General features: G+C 54.3%; 1 protein-coding gene across 1 annotated transcript; it reads left to right on the top strand.

The window, feature by feature from the left end:
• The first annotated feature begins 5,683 nt into the window (after positions 1–5,683).
• SPPL2C (signal peptide peptidase like 2C) lies at positions 5,684–7,744 on the top strand. The gene has a single exon (XM_059908225.1). It carries the CDS (start codon positions 5,684–5,686, stop codon positions 7,742–7,744), a length of 2,061 nt encoding a protein of 686 aa, XP_059764208.1.
• Positions 7,745–17,556: the final 9,812 nt, after the last annotated feature.

The raw sequence follows: 17,556 nt of genomic DNA, 5'->3' as shown, positions 1-17,556 counted from the left end.
CAGCTTCCAGGGCAGCTGGGGTGGGACAGCCGCAGAAAGGGTCCTAGCTGACAAGAGGGACCAGAAGTGACGTGAGTCTCAAATGGCCACAAGTGAGGCACCTTTCTCAATGTTGCCTTCCACCCAATGAAGGAGAAGTGAGAAAGCAAGGCATTTCACGGACAGCTTTGGGATGTGGGGGGCTGGGGGCATCCCAAGGACAGAGGAGCCTGAGAGGGGCTGGGGGGGCTGTGAGGGGGTTTTATAGGCAAGGGCTCTTGAAGGGGCCAAGCTGGGGCGGTGCGCCTTTTCCTGCTTGTGCCTCCGGGCTGTTTTAGCTGATAGGCACCCTTCGCACGCCTACTGTGCGCTCAGCTCTGTGGGCGGGGGGAGGCAAGCAGCACCCCCAGGACGTACGCCAGCAACGGGCTGCAAAGCTCAGAGCTGCCGGCTGTGGAAGGTCGTGGGAGGACATCCAAGGCAAGGCTGCTGGTCATCACAGAAGCTGCAAGGGGTCCCTGGGCCATGGGCGCTGTTTCACATGAACCTCAGGATCCCTCTTGTCCAGAGACTGTAAGGGTAGAGGGGCTGCTGAAGCACAGCTGGAAACATCTGGGCTGCAAAGAACTGCAGCCCCACCTGCCAGGGGCAGGTGTGCCGAATTTAAGCCTTCCATGGGCTGGAGTCAAGGCAGGCCCCTGATGGGATTTCTGAGGGTCATTCTGCCCTGAGCTTCGACTTGTGGGTGGGTGGGAAGGGAGGTCCCTTGGGGCTGTGGCTGTGTGATGGGCCAACAGACACACAGGTCACCCCACTGTGGGAAGGGGCCGAGCAGCTGCAGGGTGGGGATCACTGCGGGACAGGCCCCTCTCTCAAGCTGGGAAGAATTTTTCTCCATGCCACACGCAGAGGCTGCAGTTCCCTAAAAGTTCCCCCACCTGAGCCCTTTTCTCCTTGGGTCCCTCCCTCATGGGCACAGATCACCAGTACAGGAAAAACCACCCTGTGGGGTTTGGGTTTTCCAGTTCTGGCTCCCCCCTCCCTGAGTGTGAAGGCATAGCCCCTGCTTTGGGGTCCTCGGCTTCCCCCGCAAGGCTTCCTCAGTCCCCCTGCTGCTGATGGGACCCAGACTGGAACCCTGACAGACACCCTGGGACCTGAAGTCAGGGCAGAGGGTGCAGATCAAGGAAGGAGGGAGGTTTTGGAATCCAGATAATAATTAATTGAGTACATTTGTAGATTGCTTTGCAATCCACAAAATCCTTTATAACATTCACAGAAGTAGGGAACAGAACCAGCCCATTTTACAGCCGAGAAAACTGAGGCCAAGTGACCCCCCTGAGATCAAAGGTCTCTGGCTCCAAATCCAGGCCTCTTTTCACTCCATCAGTTGACTGAAGTCACTGGGCTTGGGTTTGGGGAGGCCAGGACTGATAAAGCAGCTCTGCGGGGAGGGGACAGAGAGGAGGCCTCAGGGTTTCAGATCGGGGACGTGTCCCAGGTAAAGAGGGAACCGGCCCAAAGATGGCCCGGCCAGTGTCTGGCTGCTGAGCCCAGCTGGGTGGGAGCGATGAGGGTTCTGTACATCCAGCAACCCCTTCCCCACCTTCCCAACATCCTGCACCTCTCCACTCCTTAAAATGATGCTTAACTGCAAACAGTACAGCCCAGGTCACCAGAAGCCTCTGTGGGTCTCCCTGCCCAGCCCATGTGAGGGTGTCACTGGCCTCCAGCTCAGGGGTCGCTCAAGCTCATCTCATCCCGCCCCCTGACTTCAAACTGACCTGCCCACCCTTGGTTCAAACAGAGGGGGTGCTTCCTACATTTCAGCAATACTATCGCTGAGCACTTACCGGGAGCCCCCTTGCTAAGCCCCTTACATACTGATCTCATCTACTCTTCATACCACCCTATGAGGAAGGAGCTGTTATCCCCATTTAACACATGGGGAAAGTGATGCCCACAGAGGTTGAGACGTGCCCAGCAGTGGCATGGCTGGATGTGAAGCCAGTCTGGCCTCGCTTGGCCCCCACGGTGTTTAACCCCTGTGCAGCGGGAGTTCTCTGTAGCGTTCTCCTCCCTGACCCACAGCCCCCCACAATCCTCTTCCTAAGGAAATTCTTCAGTTTCTCCAATTTTGTGGACGAACAGTGTTCAGAGACGAAGCTGGACACAGGAGTCTGTGCCGGCCAAGCGTGGGCCTCAGGTGGGCCCACTCCCTATCCAGCCAGCCCAGCCTCCAGGCCAATCACAGGCTGCCTGCCTCCCGGCGTCCCCAGCCCTGTCCCTGCTCCATTTCAGAGTGTCAGCTCCTCTCTCCTACCTTCCACGGCCCCACTACCCCTGCAGGTCCTGCTGGGCAGGCATGGGTCAAGAGAGGCCTGGAGCAAGTATGTTTTTCAAAGCTCTCAGTGTGTTGAAAACACCAATGAGATCATCATTTGGAAGTAACTCCAGAGACCACTTTTGGCCACCAGGCTGCCACCCATTCCCTCTGCCCCTCCAACGGGTCCAGGACAGATGCCTGCTGCCCAGCCTCATTGCCCACTGGTCCAAGGCAGGTGGGGGCAGAAGCAGCGTGCTCCTGCCTCTCTTGCTTTCATTACTGGGGTTTCGGGGGAAGGAGAAGATGGTAATCTAGTCCCTTCTCAGCGTCTGTACCATCTCTAGAACATGCAGCTAGGACAGATCTGGGCCAGGAAACAAGGGCAGTGCATGGGCCCGGTGAGCTGGGCACCATCCCACACTTCCTGAGCAACCCCACTGGGCTGAGACCCATTGCCTGGGACCTGCTGCCCTCTCTGCCCTGAGTGGATAAAGATAAGTGTTCCAGGTGTCACCTACATCCCCAAACAGAAGGCAGAGACGTTGCCCCTGGCCTGCCCTGGGCAGCGACCCTGAGAGCCCAGGCCATAGCTAAGGGGGGCAGTGGGGGAAGGAACAGAAGCTGGAGATCAGGAGGATGCCGTCAAGGAAAGGGGTGGGATCTGGGGAGGGCATAGGGGAGAGTGGGTGATGCAGAGTCTTAGAGCAGAAACACAGCCTGGGGAGTGGGCATCGGCCACTTGTGTGACTGCGCCTACCAGGGCATCCTGCAGGGCACCAAGCAGCCACAGAGAGGAGCAATTCCATGGCTGGGGGCTGGGGGCTGGTGCTGGGAGATGGGACGGGGGGATCTGGGGAAGCAGCAATTGGACAGACACCCAAAAGCCTTCTGTGAGCTGGGTCCCAGGAAGAGCCTCAAAGGAAATGAGCCTCCAGAGAATTCGTTGAGCCCAGGCCACCAGGAGCCTAAGGGTAGATTGGGGTCGGGGAGAGGCAGGAGCAGGCTCTGGGGGGCCCGTGTTTTTGAACCCCAAATGGGGGCATATGCTGGTCTGATTGGGTCCAGAAGAATTACAATGAGGCCTGTCCTGAGCACAGTGTCCCTGGAGGGGACCGGAGTTGCTCCTTGTTTTGTTCTTGTTAAAAGCGTGGTAAAATACACACAATATAAAACTTAACCATTTCAACCGATTCAACATATTAATACCCTCACAATGTTGTGCAACCATCACCTCTATCCAGTTCCAGAACTTTTTCATCACCCTAATGAAACCCCGGACGCACTGAGCAGTCACTCCCCATCCCCCCCCCCCCCTTCCCCCAGCCTCCAGCCACCACCAACCTGCTTTCTGTCTCTATGATTTGCCTATTCTGGATATTTCATAACAGTAGAGTCGTGTGATATTTGTCCTTTTGTGTCTGGCTTCTTTCCGTTGCTTAATGTTTTCAAGGTTCATCCACATTTTAGTGTGCCTCAGAACTTCATTCCTTTGTAGGGCAGAATGATACTCCATTGTACGGGGAGACTACACTTTCTTTATCCATTCATCAGCTGAAGGACATTTGGGTTCTTTTCATCTATTCCAAGTTATTGTGAAGAGTGCTGCTACAAACATTCAAGCACAAGTTTTTGTTTGAACACCTGTTTTCCATTCTTTTGGGTATATGCCCAGGAGTGGAACTGCTGGGTTATATGGTAACTTTCTGTTTAACTTATCAAAGAACGGCCAAGTGTTTTCCACAGTGACTGTACCATTTACAATATTCCCGCCAGCAACATACGAGAATCCCAATTTCTCCACATCGTGCCAAAGCCTGTTATTATCTGTTTTATTTTATTTTTTTATAATACTACCCCAGTAGGTGTCTTAGTCTTTGGTTTTTTAAAAGACCCAGAGACTTCTCTGGTGGCACAGTGGTTAAGAATCCACCTGCCAATGCAGGGGACATGGGTTCGAGCCCTGGTCCGGGAAGATCCCACATGCCGCGGAGCAACTAAGCCCGTGAGCCACAACTACTGAAGCCCGCGTGCTGCAACTACTGAAGCCCGCGCTCCTAGATCCCATATTCCAGAACAAGAGAAGCCACTGCAATGAGAAGCCCGCTCACCGCAACGAAGAGTGGCCCCTGCTCGCCATAACTAGCGAAAGCCCACACACAGAAACGAAGACAAAAAAAAGAACAGGGCCTAGAGTCTTCTGGATGTGGTGGAGCTGTCCTTGGAGGTAGGGCCTGAAGGACAAGCACGGGCAGCGGGTGAGGCCTTGGGCCAGAGATCAGGGCTGCAGTCAAGCCGCCAGGGAGACGGGCAGGCCCCAGGCAGTTCCCTGGACAGGGCAAGACCTAAGGGTCATGTCCAGTGTGAGAGCTGGATCTGGGAACCGGGGCTGGGGCCCATGGGGTGGGCTTCTCTGAGCCTCAGTTTCCACATCCATGAAGTGGGGATATTCAGGTAAGTTTAAGCTGCTGTAACAAAGAGACTCATAATAAGCCAGTGGCTTAAGGAAGACAATGTATCTAACAGCCCACGGTGAGCATCCCATGCTCCATGCAGACATCCAGGGACCTGGTTCCTTTTGCTCCCTTTCTCCCCATCCCTTAGGACAATACCCTCCTCTCCATAGCCAATGGCCTGTCCATGACTGATTTGTGAGAAAAGCAAAGGGATGGACGAGGAGCCCCACAGTCTCTGTGCGGGTCCCTGAGGGACTCACATCATTTCTGCTCAATTCCATTGGTGAGAAATGGCCACGTGGCCATTCCTAAATCCAGGGGAGTCTGGGAATAAAATTCCAGTCACGTGCCTGCCCAAAGGGGCATGATTTAAAAGATAGCTCGCAGCCTCGTGCTGGCTGGGTGTAGTAATACCTCCTTGCAGGGTGCCATGAGTACAGGTAAAGAACCTGGCACTTAGTAAGAGTTCAATAAAAGTGCACAATATCACTGAGGTCAGGGCTCCCAGGAGCCTTGGAAACTCTCTGGTCTAATGTCCTCATTTCTCTGCAGTTGAAGAAACAGGCACAGAGGGGAGAGGCCTCTGCCCGGGTTGCCCAGTGTGTAAGGGGCAAGGTGGGTCCAGAACCCTGTCTGGGACCCTCAACCCCATCCTCTCACCGCTTGTTTCAGATTAGCTGGTCCAGCTCCACTGGGAGCTAGGCAGAGTATGGGGACCCAGATGACCTCTCCACCCAGAGGCAGGGTTGGGGGACAGGATCCCGAGAGACTGCACAGCTTTGTGACTAGGTAGGTGTGGCCCTGGTTTCCTGGATAGAAGACAAAGCTGCTGCTCTGTGACAGAGGGCCACACCCAGCCCCAAGAGGGGGCAGCGGGCTGTGGGCAGCTGCCACACTGGGAAGCAGCAGCAGGTGCCTGAGGAGGATGGCGTGCCTGGGCTTCCTCCTCCTCCTCCTCCTCCTCCTCTTCGTCAGCACCATGGCCCAGGGGGAGTACGCTGTGGTCCACGTGGTGTCAGACAACTGGAGCAAGGACTACTGCGTCCTGTTCCGCTCCGACTATGTCACCCTGCCCCGGGACCTGCACCGGGCCCCCCTCCTGCCCCTGCACGACGGCACCCAGGCACCCTGGTGCCCAGGCGAGGACTCCTCCCACCAGGCCCACCCCGGCTCCCCCAGCCAGCGGCCCCTCCGCCAGACCACCGCCATGGTCGTGAGGGGTAACTGCAGCTTCTACGCCAAAGGCTGGCTGGCTCAGGCCCGAGGAGCCCATGGGCTGCTCATCGTGAGCCAGGTCAGCGGCCAGCAATGCTCAGACACCACCCCGGCGACCCAGGACCGCCACAAGCCCCTGCCACACCTCACCATCCCCGTGGCTGTGCTCCGCTACACCGACATGCTCGACATCCTCAGCTACACCCACGGTGGAGCCGGGGTCCACGTGGCCTTGTATGCACCCCCAGAGCCCATCCTTGACTACAACGTGGTGGTCATCTTCATCCTGGCTGTAGGCACCGTGGCCGTGGGCGGCTACTGGGCCGGAGTGACCGAGGCTGACCGGGTGCAGCGGCGCCTGGCCCAAGAGGGAGGGGGGCCTGGCGGTCACAATCAGCAGGAAGCAGTGGCAGCCCAGCAGGGGCACGAGGAAGAAGACGCAACAGTGGACTTCACGCCGGCCATGACGGGCGCAGTGGTCACCATGTCCTCCTCCATCATGCTGCTGCTCTACTTCTTCTACGACTGCTTTGTCTATGTCATGATCGCCATCTTCGGCCTGGGCGCCAGCACCGGCCTCTACAGCTGCCTGGTACCCGTGGTGCACCACCTGCCCCTGCAGCAATACCGGTGGCCCCTGCCCGGCCGCCGGGCCTGTCTGCAGCTGCCCCTGCTGCTGCTGGCCGGCCTGTGCATGGTGGTGACGGTCCTCTGGGTCACCTACCGCAACGAGGACCGCTGGGCGTGGCTCCTGCAGGACATGCTGGGGGTGGCCTACTGCCTTTTCGTCCTGCGGCGTGTGCGCCTGCCCACCCTCAAGAGCTGTGCCTCCTTCCTGCTGGCCCTGCTGGCCTTTGATGTCTTCTTTGTCTTCGTCACACCCCTGCTCACCAGGACCGGCGAGAGCATCATGGTGGAGGTAGCCTCGGGCCCGGCAGACTCCTTGAGCCACGAGAGGCTGCCCATGGTGCTCAAGGTGCCCCGGCTGAGCTTCTCGGCCTTGACCCTGTGTGACCAGCCCTTCTCCATCCTTGGCTTCGGTGACATCGTGGTCCCCGGCTTCTTGGTGGCCTACTGTCACTGCTTTGACGTGCATATCCGCTCGCGGCAGGTCTACTTCGTGGCCTGCACCGTGGCCTACGCTGTGGGCCTGCTGGTCACCTTTGTTGCCATGGCGCTCATGCAGATGGGCCAGCCCGCCCTGCTCTACCTGGTGTCCAGCACCCTGCTCACCAGCCTGGCCGTGGCTGCCTGCCGCCAAGAGCTCACTCTCTTCTGGACTGGCCAGGGCAGAGCCAAGACCCCCGCCCGGCCGGTGCCAGGGCTCTGCGGGGCCCCTTCAGTTGGCTTTGACCAGAAACAGGAGCACGCAGCAGACGTCCACAGAGCCAGCGAGCTTGAGGGGGCCACTGAGCACCTGGCAGGGAACTTAGACGGCGACCTCGGGAAGGACACAGCTGAGATCGTCATCATATCTGAGGAGGAAGCCACCAGTCCTGAAGGCCACAGTGACAGCTCTGAGGGCTGGAGTGATGCCACCCTGGAGCCTGATGAGCTGCCCTGTACCCACCCTGGGGCCTCAGAGGAGCTGATGCCACTGATGCCACTGGCCACGCTGACACCACTGATGCCACTCATGCCGCCTCCCTCGGAGCTGGGCCACACCCAGGCCCAGGCCCAGGCCCACGATGCTGGCCTGCCCTGGACGGGGCTCCACAAGAAGAAGGGCCTGAAGGTAAAGAAGAGCATGTCGACCCAGGCTCCCTTGTGAACCCGGGGCCCTGGGACTTGTGCCTCTGGACTATTGCAGAGCAAAGCCACATGTGGCAAAAAGAAATCGGGGCATTAAAGATATTCCATATCTACCCAATGGAGCCTCTTTGTGTGTTAGGACTGTAAGAAAGCAGCAACCACGGAATAAGTCGATGCAGAGACTGGAGGGTCCTTAGGACAGGTCCCACCTCTCCCTGCAGCCCAACCCCGGCCTCACTGCCCATCTTTTTCTCATGCTCAGGTCCAATTGAACCATGACTCTTCCTTGATCACACCACGTTCTCTCCCTCTCTCTTTGCACATGCTTTTCTCTCTGGCTGAGATACCCTTCCCTTCCCAGACAGATACACCACAGCCCAGCTCCCTCGCTCACTGGAGCATTTCTGAGCAGCCTTCGTGTGTCAGCTCACTACCACCCTTCCTGCTGAGCGTCCCTGCTCTACGCATCCTGGACGGCAACACCACGCCCAGCACGTGCCTGCTGTCATCCCCCTGCTGCAGCCACAGACATCAAGTATGCGCCTACTGTGTACACCACCCTGTGGTGGGCACAGAGGGAGACTGCTGTCCAGCTGGGGGAAGGGTGGGGGATGGAGAACAGACAAGAAACAACTTGAGAATCATCTCAAAACGGGGATGGAGAGGTTGGAGCCGGAGTGGAAGAATTTAGGAGACCACGGCTCTAGTTCCCATGCTTCCTTCCCTGATCCTGGATGATGGACCAATCTCTTAACCCCTTTGAGGTTCAGGAGTCTCATCTTCAAAATGGGACTTATACCATGTCCGCCTGGAGGCAGGGGCATGGACAAAATGACCTCTTGAGGACCCCACAGTTTCTTTAGTTTTATGGTGTGTTTATATGTTGCTTAAGCAGAGCAAACAAACTCTGGGGTGAGGGAAGGCTTCCGGAAGAGGCTATGTGGGAGGGGCAGTGCGGTACCGTGGTTAGAGTTCTGGAACCAGCAGCCTACTGGAAATTTCAGCTCCACCACTGACCTGTCCTGTGTCATTGAGCAAGTGATTTAACCTCTTACTGCCTCGGTTTTCTCATCTGTAGAATGGGATAATAATAGGACCTACTGTGGGGGTTTGGGGGAGGTTTGACCGCATTGGCTTATATATGAGGACTGAAGCAATGCCTGTAGGGAGATCGATATGAATGTTAGCTCTGTGTATATTACTCCCCTTTGTGAAAGGAGCTGAAAGAATCAAATCCAACTCCTACAAGCCTTTGGGTTCTGGCCCCAACTTCCTCCCCTCCTCCCCTCCACACCCAGCATTCCTGCTCTTACCACCACCAGCGAGCACACACCAGCCCCCATCACACACATCTTCCCCCTGCCCCCCAAGACCTTCCCATGTGCTGGGTCCTCTACCTGCAACTTTCCACTCCTCCTACCCCCAGAATCGGGTCTGGCCAGTTTCTTGTCCGTCCAGCCCCAACTCAAATGCCCCCTCCTCATGGAAGCCTTCCTTGATGACCCTTCCTAAAGCAGCCCCTGGCCTCAATCACATCACCCTATACCCAGTTCATTAGTTTTCTCGTCTCCCCCAGTCACGTCAGCTTGGTGAGGGCAGGGAACCCTCTGTCTTGTTCATCTGTGTAGAACAGGGCCTGGTATGTAGCAGGTGCTCAAGTTATATTTGTTGGAGGAATGAATGAATTAATGAATCATGGAATGAATGAATCAATGAATTCTGGGCACAGCCTGGCCACCGCCTGCAGTTCTGACCCAGACAATGAAGTGAACCTGGGCAAGAGAGGCAGGCCTCCTGGGAATCCTCACCCATCACAGCCTTCCAGACCATCCCCTGCTGCAGCCACAAGAGTGTGAGCCAAGGGTAGGTCTGGTCTCAACCCACCTCACTTAATTCTTGAAGCTGGTTGTAATGAATGAATGCATGAATGAGTTGCTCCAGCCTGAACACCGAGGGAACACCCCAGGCCGCCTCCCTGGGGTACTGCAGGGCCTTGGTCAGTGTGGAGATGAGACTCTGAGGGTTCTGGCTGGGCCCTGGGGGTGGGGAGGAAAGGGGTCAGGTAAAGGGCATCTCAAAGGAAGTCCCACTCACTGGGGACGAAGCGCAGCCCCCTCGGCAAACAGCACCTGAGGGCCGGGTCTGGACAAGGGCAGAGCAAGGAACCCGGGCCAGGACACTGACCGGAGGGGTTGGCAGCCCCTTCTGCTGGAGCCAGCGACCATCTGGCCTGGACAGAGGGGCCTCCGCAGGCTCTGGCTCACCTCCAGCCAGGGCGGCCTCCCCACTGCTGACCTGCGTCACTGGGCCCGCCAAGCGTGGGCTATACCCCTCTGCCAGGCCCAAGGGGGAGGGCTGAACAGAGCCGAGGCCTCTCGGTCCCCCTCACCGCCTGGACTGGGGGGCAAGGGAGCTCTGCTCTCCCAGGAACTTGCAGTCGGTGTGGCTCTGAGCACGCTGGACTGGAGCCCCCTGGGCAGGGCGATGCCTGCCTCCGAGGAGAGGATGCTCAAGGGGACGGTCTGAGGAGGGAACCCCTCCCCGTCCCACCCCCCGCCATGTCCAAGCAGATTCAGGGAAGAACGAATCCAACTCTGTCCTCACTCTTGTACCCAACAGGGGCTAACACTCAGAGACTATTCCGTCTATAAAATGGGGGGAATGACACCGCCTACCTCGGGGGTCCCGGCGCGTATTAAACCGTCCGGGTAAGGAGCCGAGCCTGGGCTCCCGACGTCTGGTAGCGCTGCTGTCGCTGCTCTTCTCTGATGGCCCAGCATTCCCTGCTCCTGCCCTGACCCCAGAGCCAGGACCCTCTCTGAGCTGCGGGCTGTGCTTCCCTTTGCCAGTCTGCTTCCCAGGGATTGGGCCGAATCCAGGTGGCTGTCACCTGTCAGAGGTGCCCAGCGTTGGCAACCCCAGAGGGACACAGAGTACTGCACGTGTGCATGTACACACACACACACGGGTACGTGCAAGCAGACATGCACACACATCCGTACTGCACCCTCAGGTAGCTAATGACAGAGCAGGACAGTGGGACCAGGGCCTGCCCATCTCCCCCTGGGCTAGCAGAGACGGTGGCAGGCAAGCCTGCACCCCGGTCTGATGGCTCCCCTGCCCTCACCTGTTCCCTCCTCTGCTGCTTTCGCACTTCGAACCCCATCTCAACATCTGCAGAGCCCAACGTGTGACAGGTGAAACCTAAGATGGGGAGGTGGGGAATTCCCTGGCAGTCCAGTGGAATCTCTGGTCAGGGACCTAAGATCCCAAAAGCTACGCAGCGCGGCCAAAAAAACAACCCCCCCCCCCCAAAAAAAACAAACTAAGATGGGACCAGGGCAGGAATGAACTCCTGAGCCATGCCCAGGGCTCCAGGTGGCCCAGTCCCAGCTCTGGGGCTGTGCTGTGTTCAGGCTGCCTGGCATTTTTCTTTGTGGCCTCATTTAATCCCAGCAAGAACCCCATGAGCTGAATAGTCACAGCCTAGTTTTTTTCTAGTTGATGAGAAGTTTGGTACCAGAGCTTTTGGCTTCCCCTGATAGTCAGAACCAGCAAGGACCCGAGAGATGCTCTATCCCACAGATGAGGAAAGGAAAGCCCAGAGAGGGTCAGGAGCTGCCTAACATCACACAGCAATGGGACAGCATAAATAGAACACAACTCTGGTCTTCTGCCTCCCAGCCCAGCAGCTGGGATCAGTTCCCATCCTCAACACTGCTCCTCTCTGCACACCCCGATCTGCAAAATATGCCTCCTCCAGGAAAACCCAGGGTCTACCCATTCCTTTGCCTTGTGCCCCTCAGGAGGTTCAGCCCTCTATTCTCTTTGAGAAGTAATTGTATGTGGAAGGTTTGTGATTCACCATCAAGCATCTCTTCAGCTAGCACAGGAGGACACAGCTGCACGCTGAGTCACTGAGACTTGGATTCAAAGTCCAGCATTGCTATTCACTTGCCGTGTGCTGCTGGACAACTGAAGCCACCCCTCTGCGTCTTGATATCCTCATCTGTAAAATGGGCTGCAAAGGTTTACACTGTGGGTTTGTCGAAAGGATTAAATGAGGTGAGGTACGTGTTCACACAGCTAACACGTGCTAAGCACTAATGATAGGCTAGATACACATGTTATCTCACTACCTGATGCCCAGTTTTCAGAGCAAACTTTCCAGGACAGCACTTGTCACACCTCCAAATGCCGTCTTTCCCAAATCAGCTTACAGTTCTTCCTGGTTGAGCTCCCAGAGGGGGGAGTCATCCTCTTCCCTTGGAATGAGGATGTCCGGCCATGCCCAGTGGGGTGCGGTGTGAGGGTGGGTGCCTGGCGGTGAACAAGGGCACCACCGCATAAGCGGAAGAGGAATCCCTCCTCAGTTAGACTGAAACGCAGAAGGTTTTGTGCCTTTTTTCCTGCAATGCTGAACTTTGTGCGCTCCTGTCCTGCCATCTCCTGGTCAGTAATGTAAGAGCAGGCGGGCTCACACTCCAAGGGCCAGGGGCATTCCATCAGGGAACTTTGGAATAATTATAGTCAGGGGTGATATTCAAAAAACGTATAATAAACTACCCATCTGCAAAGTTCTGGAGTCCCTACTGGGCCCAAGGTTAACTCTTTAGAAGCTGACTGTGATGAAGCGGAGGTGCCCTGGAGAAGGGTCTGAGGGTATTTTGATAGTTTATGAAATGAAGTAGCCCCAATGCAGCATCACTAAACATCCTTAATGCTTGAAGGGTCCATGCCCTGGTGTTTACCCTACTCCCATAGAATCAGTCACCTTGAATAAGTGACCTTATTGCGAATAATGAATTCTGTGTTTCAAGACCCCGAGGATGTGGACCATTGCTAGGTGAGGTGGACTCCCCATTTTGTCCTCCGGTCCCCCCAGTACTTGTTCTTGTAGGCCCACAGGTGCCCCTTCCCACACACAGCACAGCGATTATTCATTGTGCTTGTGAGCACGTCCCTGCCCATCACTGGTTTACTTTCCAGGTGCTTAGTTTTATCTTTGGGAACACCTACTCTTCAGCCTCTAGGACGCTTGGCTAGAGTTCTTCCAGCCACATAAGTCTGAGTCCAGATCTCACGTCTCACCCCTGAGCCCACCTAGAATTATGGAACACAGTCTCAGAGAGACCCCGGGAAGGGGAAGCTGGAAAGGGAAACTGAGGCTCCACTGGGAGAACCTTGGGCTGCTGACATTGGGAAGAGTAGTTCCGAGAAATGCCTTTAAGTGGCTTCCCCAGCCTCTTAAGGACTTGAACGGTGCAAAAGACTAGGGGGAGGACGGTGTATGAGGTCTGAGTGAGGGTGCTGGCAGAGCCTCCAGGGACCTTTCAGAACTCTCCATAACTGACGACAGAGAGCGAGAGCTGCCTGCCCGAGGTCACACAGCAAGCCACTGACAAGGCGAAGGTAACTAAGAGCCTGGAAACTAACCCAAGAACCCTTTACAAACAGGACACTCTTTCTGGAATGCAACTGCTTGCCTTTCAGGGATTGTTTCACAAGGTCCCAATTTCCCACCACATTCTTGGTTTCTTAAAGCAGGAGGCTCTTGGATCCAGAGAGCGGAGAACTTCTCTGGGCAAAATCCTCAGCCCGTCATAAATCATCCTGGGCAAAGCCTGGCCACCGCCTGCAGTTCTGACCCAGACAATGAAGTGAACCTGGGTAAGAGAGGCAGCCCTCCTGGGAATCCTCACCCATCACAGCCCAGATTGTCTTCCAGACCATCCACTGCTATAGTCACAAGAGTGTGAGCCAAGGGTGGGTCTGGTCTCAACCCACATCACTTAATTCTTAAAGCTGGTTGTGATAAATTGAATAGCGTTCCCTTCAAAAGATAGTCATGTCCTAATCCCTGGAACCTGTGAATGTTACCTTATATGGAAGAAAAAAAAGACGACTTGGCAGGGGTGATTAAGTTAAGGATCTTGAGGTAGGGAAGCTATCTTGTATTATCCAAGTAGGTCCTAAATGTAATCACAAGGGTTCTTATAAGAGGGAGACAGAGGAGGATTACACACACAGAAGTGGAGAAGGCAATGTGAAGATGGAAGCAGAGCTGGGAGTGATGTGGCCACCAGCCAAGGATTGCCGGCAGCCGCCAGGAGCTGGAAGGGGCAAAGAACAGATTCTCCCTGGGAGCCTCCAGAAGGAGCTCTGGCCTGCCGACCTCTTGATTTCAGGTCAGTAGTCCTGATTTCAGACTTTTGGCCTCCAGAACTGTGAGAGAATGAATGTTGTTTTAGTCCACCAAGATTGTGGTAATTTGTTACAGCTGCCACAGGAAACCAGCACACTGGTCAGCAGGCAGCCCTGACACAAGCTGCCTGAGTGCCCAGCCCTGTGCTTGAGAATTAAATGTCTCACAGAGCGGACAAGACAAAGACACAGCCCCACAGCAACACTCCTATTCCTTCCCGCTGGGGAGAGCCGGGCACCCGGAGTCAGTGAAGGAGAGACAGGAGTTGGGTGTCTCCGTTGCAATAGCCAGTGAGTGCTTCCCAGTTTCAGCTGCTTTATCAGGCTCCAGGGATTTCTTTTTATCGTGATTTTATTGTGCTTTGGAGAAAAAGTGGAGAGCATAGAAAAGTAGGAAAAAAGCACAATTCCTGTTAAACTTTGGTAAATTTCCATGCAGTCATATTTTTCCCGTTCACAGGTTTTTATTTGTGTGTTTCATTTACATAGTTATTATCAAAATGGATATATACATTGGTATTCTGCTATGAATGTTCTATGTACCCTTTGAACCTTTGTTTGGAACGGGCTATGTAGTATTCCATAGCAGATATAACTTCATAGACTTCACATTCTCTTTATCGGATGTTTGATCTGTTTCCTACAGCACCGTGAGGAATATCTTTGGCAGTAAATTACTTTACATGTTTTAGGAGATTTCTGTAAGATAGATCTAGTAATTTTACTTCTGGGAAACTAGGGGTATGAAAATCTTTAAAGATGGTAATGCATTTTGCTAAATTACTTTCCAAATTGTGTGTGTGTCAATTTATCCTCTGCGTGTGCTGTAAAACATGGAAGTAACCATTTTACCACACTTTCACCAGGATCTTTTCCAATTTGCTATGATGAAAAACAATATCACTTTCAATTTGCATGTCTCTACTTAACAGTGAGGTTGGACTTTTACTTCCGCACTCTGGTTTATTAACAGAATACTCTCCATTCCCGGGCTTAGCACGGTGTCCAACCAAGTCGCAATTTCCTGTTGATTCTATGCTAGGAAAACCTCTGGGATCTATTTTCTCCTTCCCCTTTTTACAGGCTTATTTCAAGATGTCACCTCTCACCTGGGGATGAGAGGTCATTAGGATCCTTGAGAAAAATAAAAGAGCACAATTATTCTTGGTCGTGTCCTTCTGGCTGAAAGACCTTGGATGCCTCCCTCCTGCCTGTCAAACCAAGCCCAGCTCCTCGGCTTGGTGTTTAAGGCAGTCCGTGATCAGCCTTCCCTACAGCCAAGCTTGCCTGCTATATCTCCCAGCCACCCTGTGTGTGTAGCCCTCCTCACATGCTCGCCCAGCTCCGTGCCTCTGCTCTGCCTTCCACTCGCTTGGAATGTGCTCTTGCACCTAATACCTATGCACGTTGTATCCGGAGATTCACGCCGCACTCTCCAGCACCCCTGTGCAGGGCCCTGTCCAAGGTCCTGGACACAAACATGACCCGGGATGCAGTTCCTGCCTCAGAGGGTTTCACCGTCAGGAGCGGGTGGATGAGGGCATAGATTCGTACCTTCTGATTAATTCAGGCCCTTTGGCTTCAAGGAGCAGGAACCCATTCAAAGTATCTCAAGCAAAAAGAGGAGCTTGTTGGAAGGACACGGGGTTTCTCAGAGCACCAGGGCAAACAGCCCAGATGGGGCTCGTGGGAATTGGGAATTAGAGAGCTGTCAGAAAGCAAAGGCATCCTCTGCCTCTCCAGGCTGTACAGGCTCTGTGCACCCACTTCCTCTCTTCCCCTCCCGAGCCAGCTGCCTCTGCACGCTCATTTTGCTCTAGGCTCGTTGTGGCACTGGTCCCAACTCTGCATCGTGGTCTCTGCCCAGGGACCACCCCCAGTGGGCAATGGTCTCTATTCAGACACCATTCTGATTCTCAAGAGAGGGACTCGGCTGGGCTTAGATTTACTCTGTGTGGTCGGGGTCTTTTCATTGGTTGTCGGTGAGCCCATGGGCCCTTGATTCAACATCTACTCCTGGTCCAATCAGCTGCGGCTGGAAAAGGACAGCGAGGAGAGCAGGGTCAGATAGTACAAAGCGTTGTCAGAATCTGAATTATAACACGATCCCAAGGTGAAGCCTCTGCTTATGAAGGTCTAAGAAGCACTGCTTTAGAGCAAGGGTTCTCAAAGACTGATCCCTGATCCAGCAGCAGCAGGCTTGCCTGGGAACTTGTCAAAAATGCAAATTCTGTAAATCAACTATACTTCAGTTAAAAAAAAAAATCATTCAATGTCTTCTTAACCAAACAAAGAAACAAACAAAAGAAATGCAAATTCTGAGGCCCCTCCCCAGGGCCTGGAGGGGGCCTGGGAAGGAGCTGGGTGCTTCCCACAGGTTCTCAAAACAAGCCCCACCCCCGCCCTCTGTTTTCCACAGAGAAAATGCCCACCTTCCTTCCATGGTGAAGAGCCAGTGCCTTGCTCTGCACCTGTCCCCTGTGGGGCTGACAAAGAGATACTACCACACAGGCTATTGTGTATAAATGAAACACGCTGATGTTTGCTTATGCTGGTCAGAGGCAGGTCATCCCTCCCTGTTGTCCTCATTTTCCTACTCAGGCAACAATGGATGATTTCTGTAGTCCCTTCAAGGATTATGGGTTTTAATGATCTGGTTGGTTCCCACCTATATTAGTTGCCTGTGGCTGTTATAACAAATTACCACAAACCAAGTGGCTTAAAACAACAGAAGTTTATTTTCTCACAGTCTGGAGGATGACAGTCTGGACTTCAGATGTCAGCAGGGCCACTGCCCTCGGAAGGTTCTAAGGGAGAAGTCTTCTTTCCTTCTTCCAGCTTCTGGTGACCCCAGGCGTTCCTTGGCTTGCGGCTAAATAACTCCAGTCTCTTCCTCCCCGTTCACATGGCCTTCTCCTCTTCTCTGTGTGTCTCCAATCTCCCTCTGTCTTTATCGCATGACAATATGTGTCACTGGATTTAGGGACCATCTCGGTAACCCAGGATGACCTCTTCTTGAGGTTCTTAATAATTACATCCTCAACAACCTGAATGGGAAAAGAATTTGCAAAAGACTAGATACATGTATATGTATAACTGAATCCCTTTGCTGTACACCTGAAACTATCACAACATTGTTAATCAACTATACTCCAATATAAAATAAAAAGTTTAAAAAAACTGCATCCTCAAAGACCCTTTTTCCTAATTAGGTCACAATCACAGGTTCTGGGTGGACATATATTTGGGGAGGGGGGCACCGTTCAACACACTACACCACTGTCCCCGCCAAACATTTGGGACCAGACTAGGGACAAAGGGTGTCTCCACCCCATCTCCTTCCTTATCTAGAGTAACTACAAGTGACAAGATTTCTGTTTAGCCCCATTTTAGAGCCAGAGGGAGAAGAATATCGAGACACAGCCCACCTCCTCAAGGAACTGATGGTTGGGTGGAAGCAGAGCAGCCAAGAAGGGCGCCATCTTTGCACCCCTGCCCACGGCAGTGCCCACCCCGGCCTACCATCTCCTGTCAATTTCCGGAGCTGTGGCTGGAGGATGAGGGAGTGGCCTGAGAGGGGGCTCGGAGCGCCCCGGGCGGTGTTCTGGGAATTGCAGGGGCCCCAGC

This window comes from Balaenoptera ricei, chromosome 20 (genome assembly GCF_028023285.1).
Source record: "Balaenoptera ricei isolate mBalRic1 chromosome 20, mBalRic1.hap2, whole genome shotgun sequence".
Classification (NCBI taxonomy): domain Eukaryota; kingdom Metazoa; phylum Chordata; class Mammalia; order Artiodactyla; family Balaenopteridae; genus Balaenoptera; species Balaenoptera ricei.
Note: the sequence above shows the minus strand (reverse complement) of the source record. Positions and strands in the feature narration are given on the sequence as shown.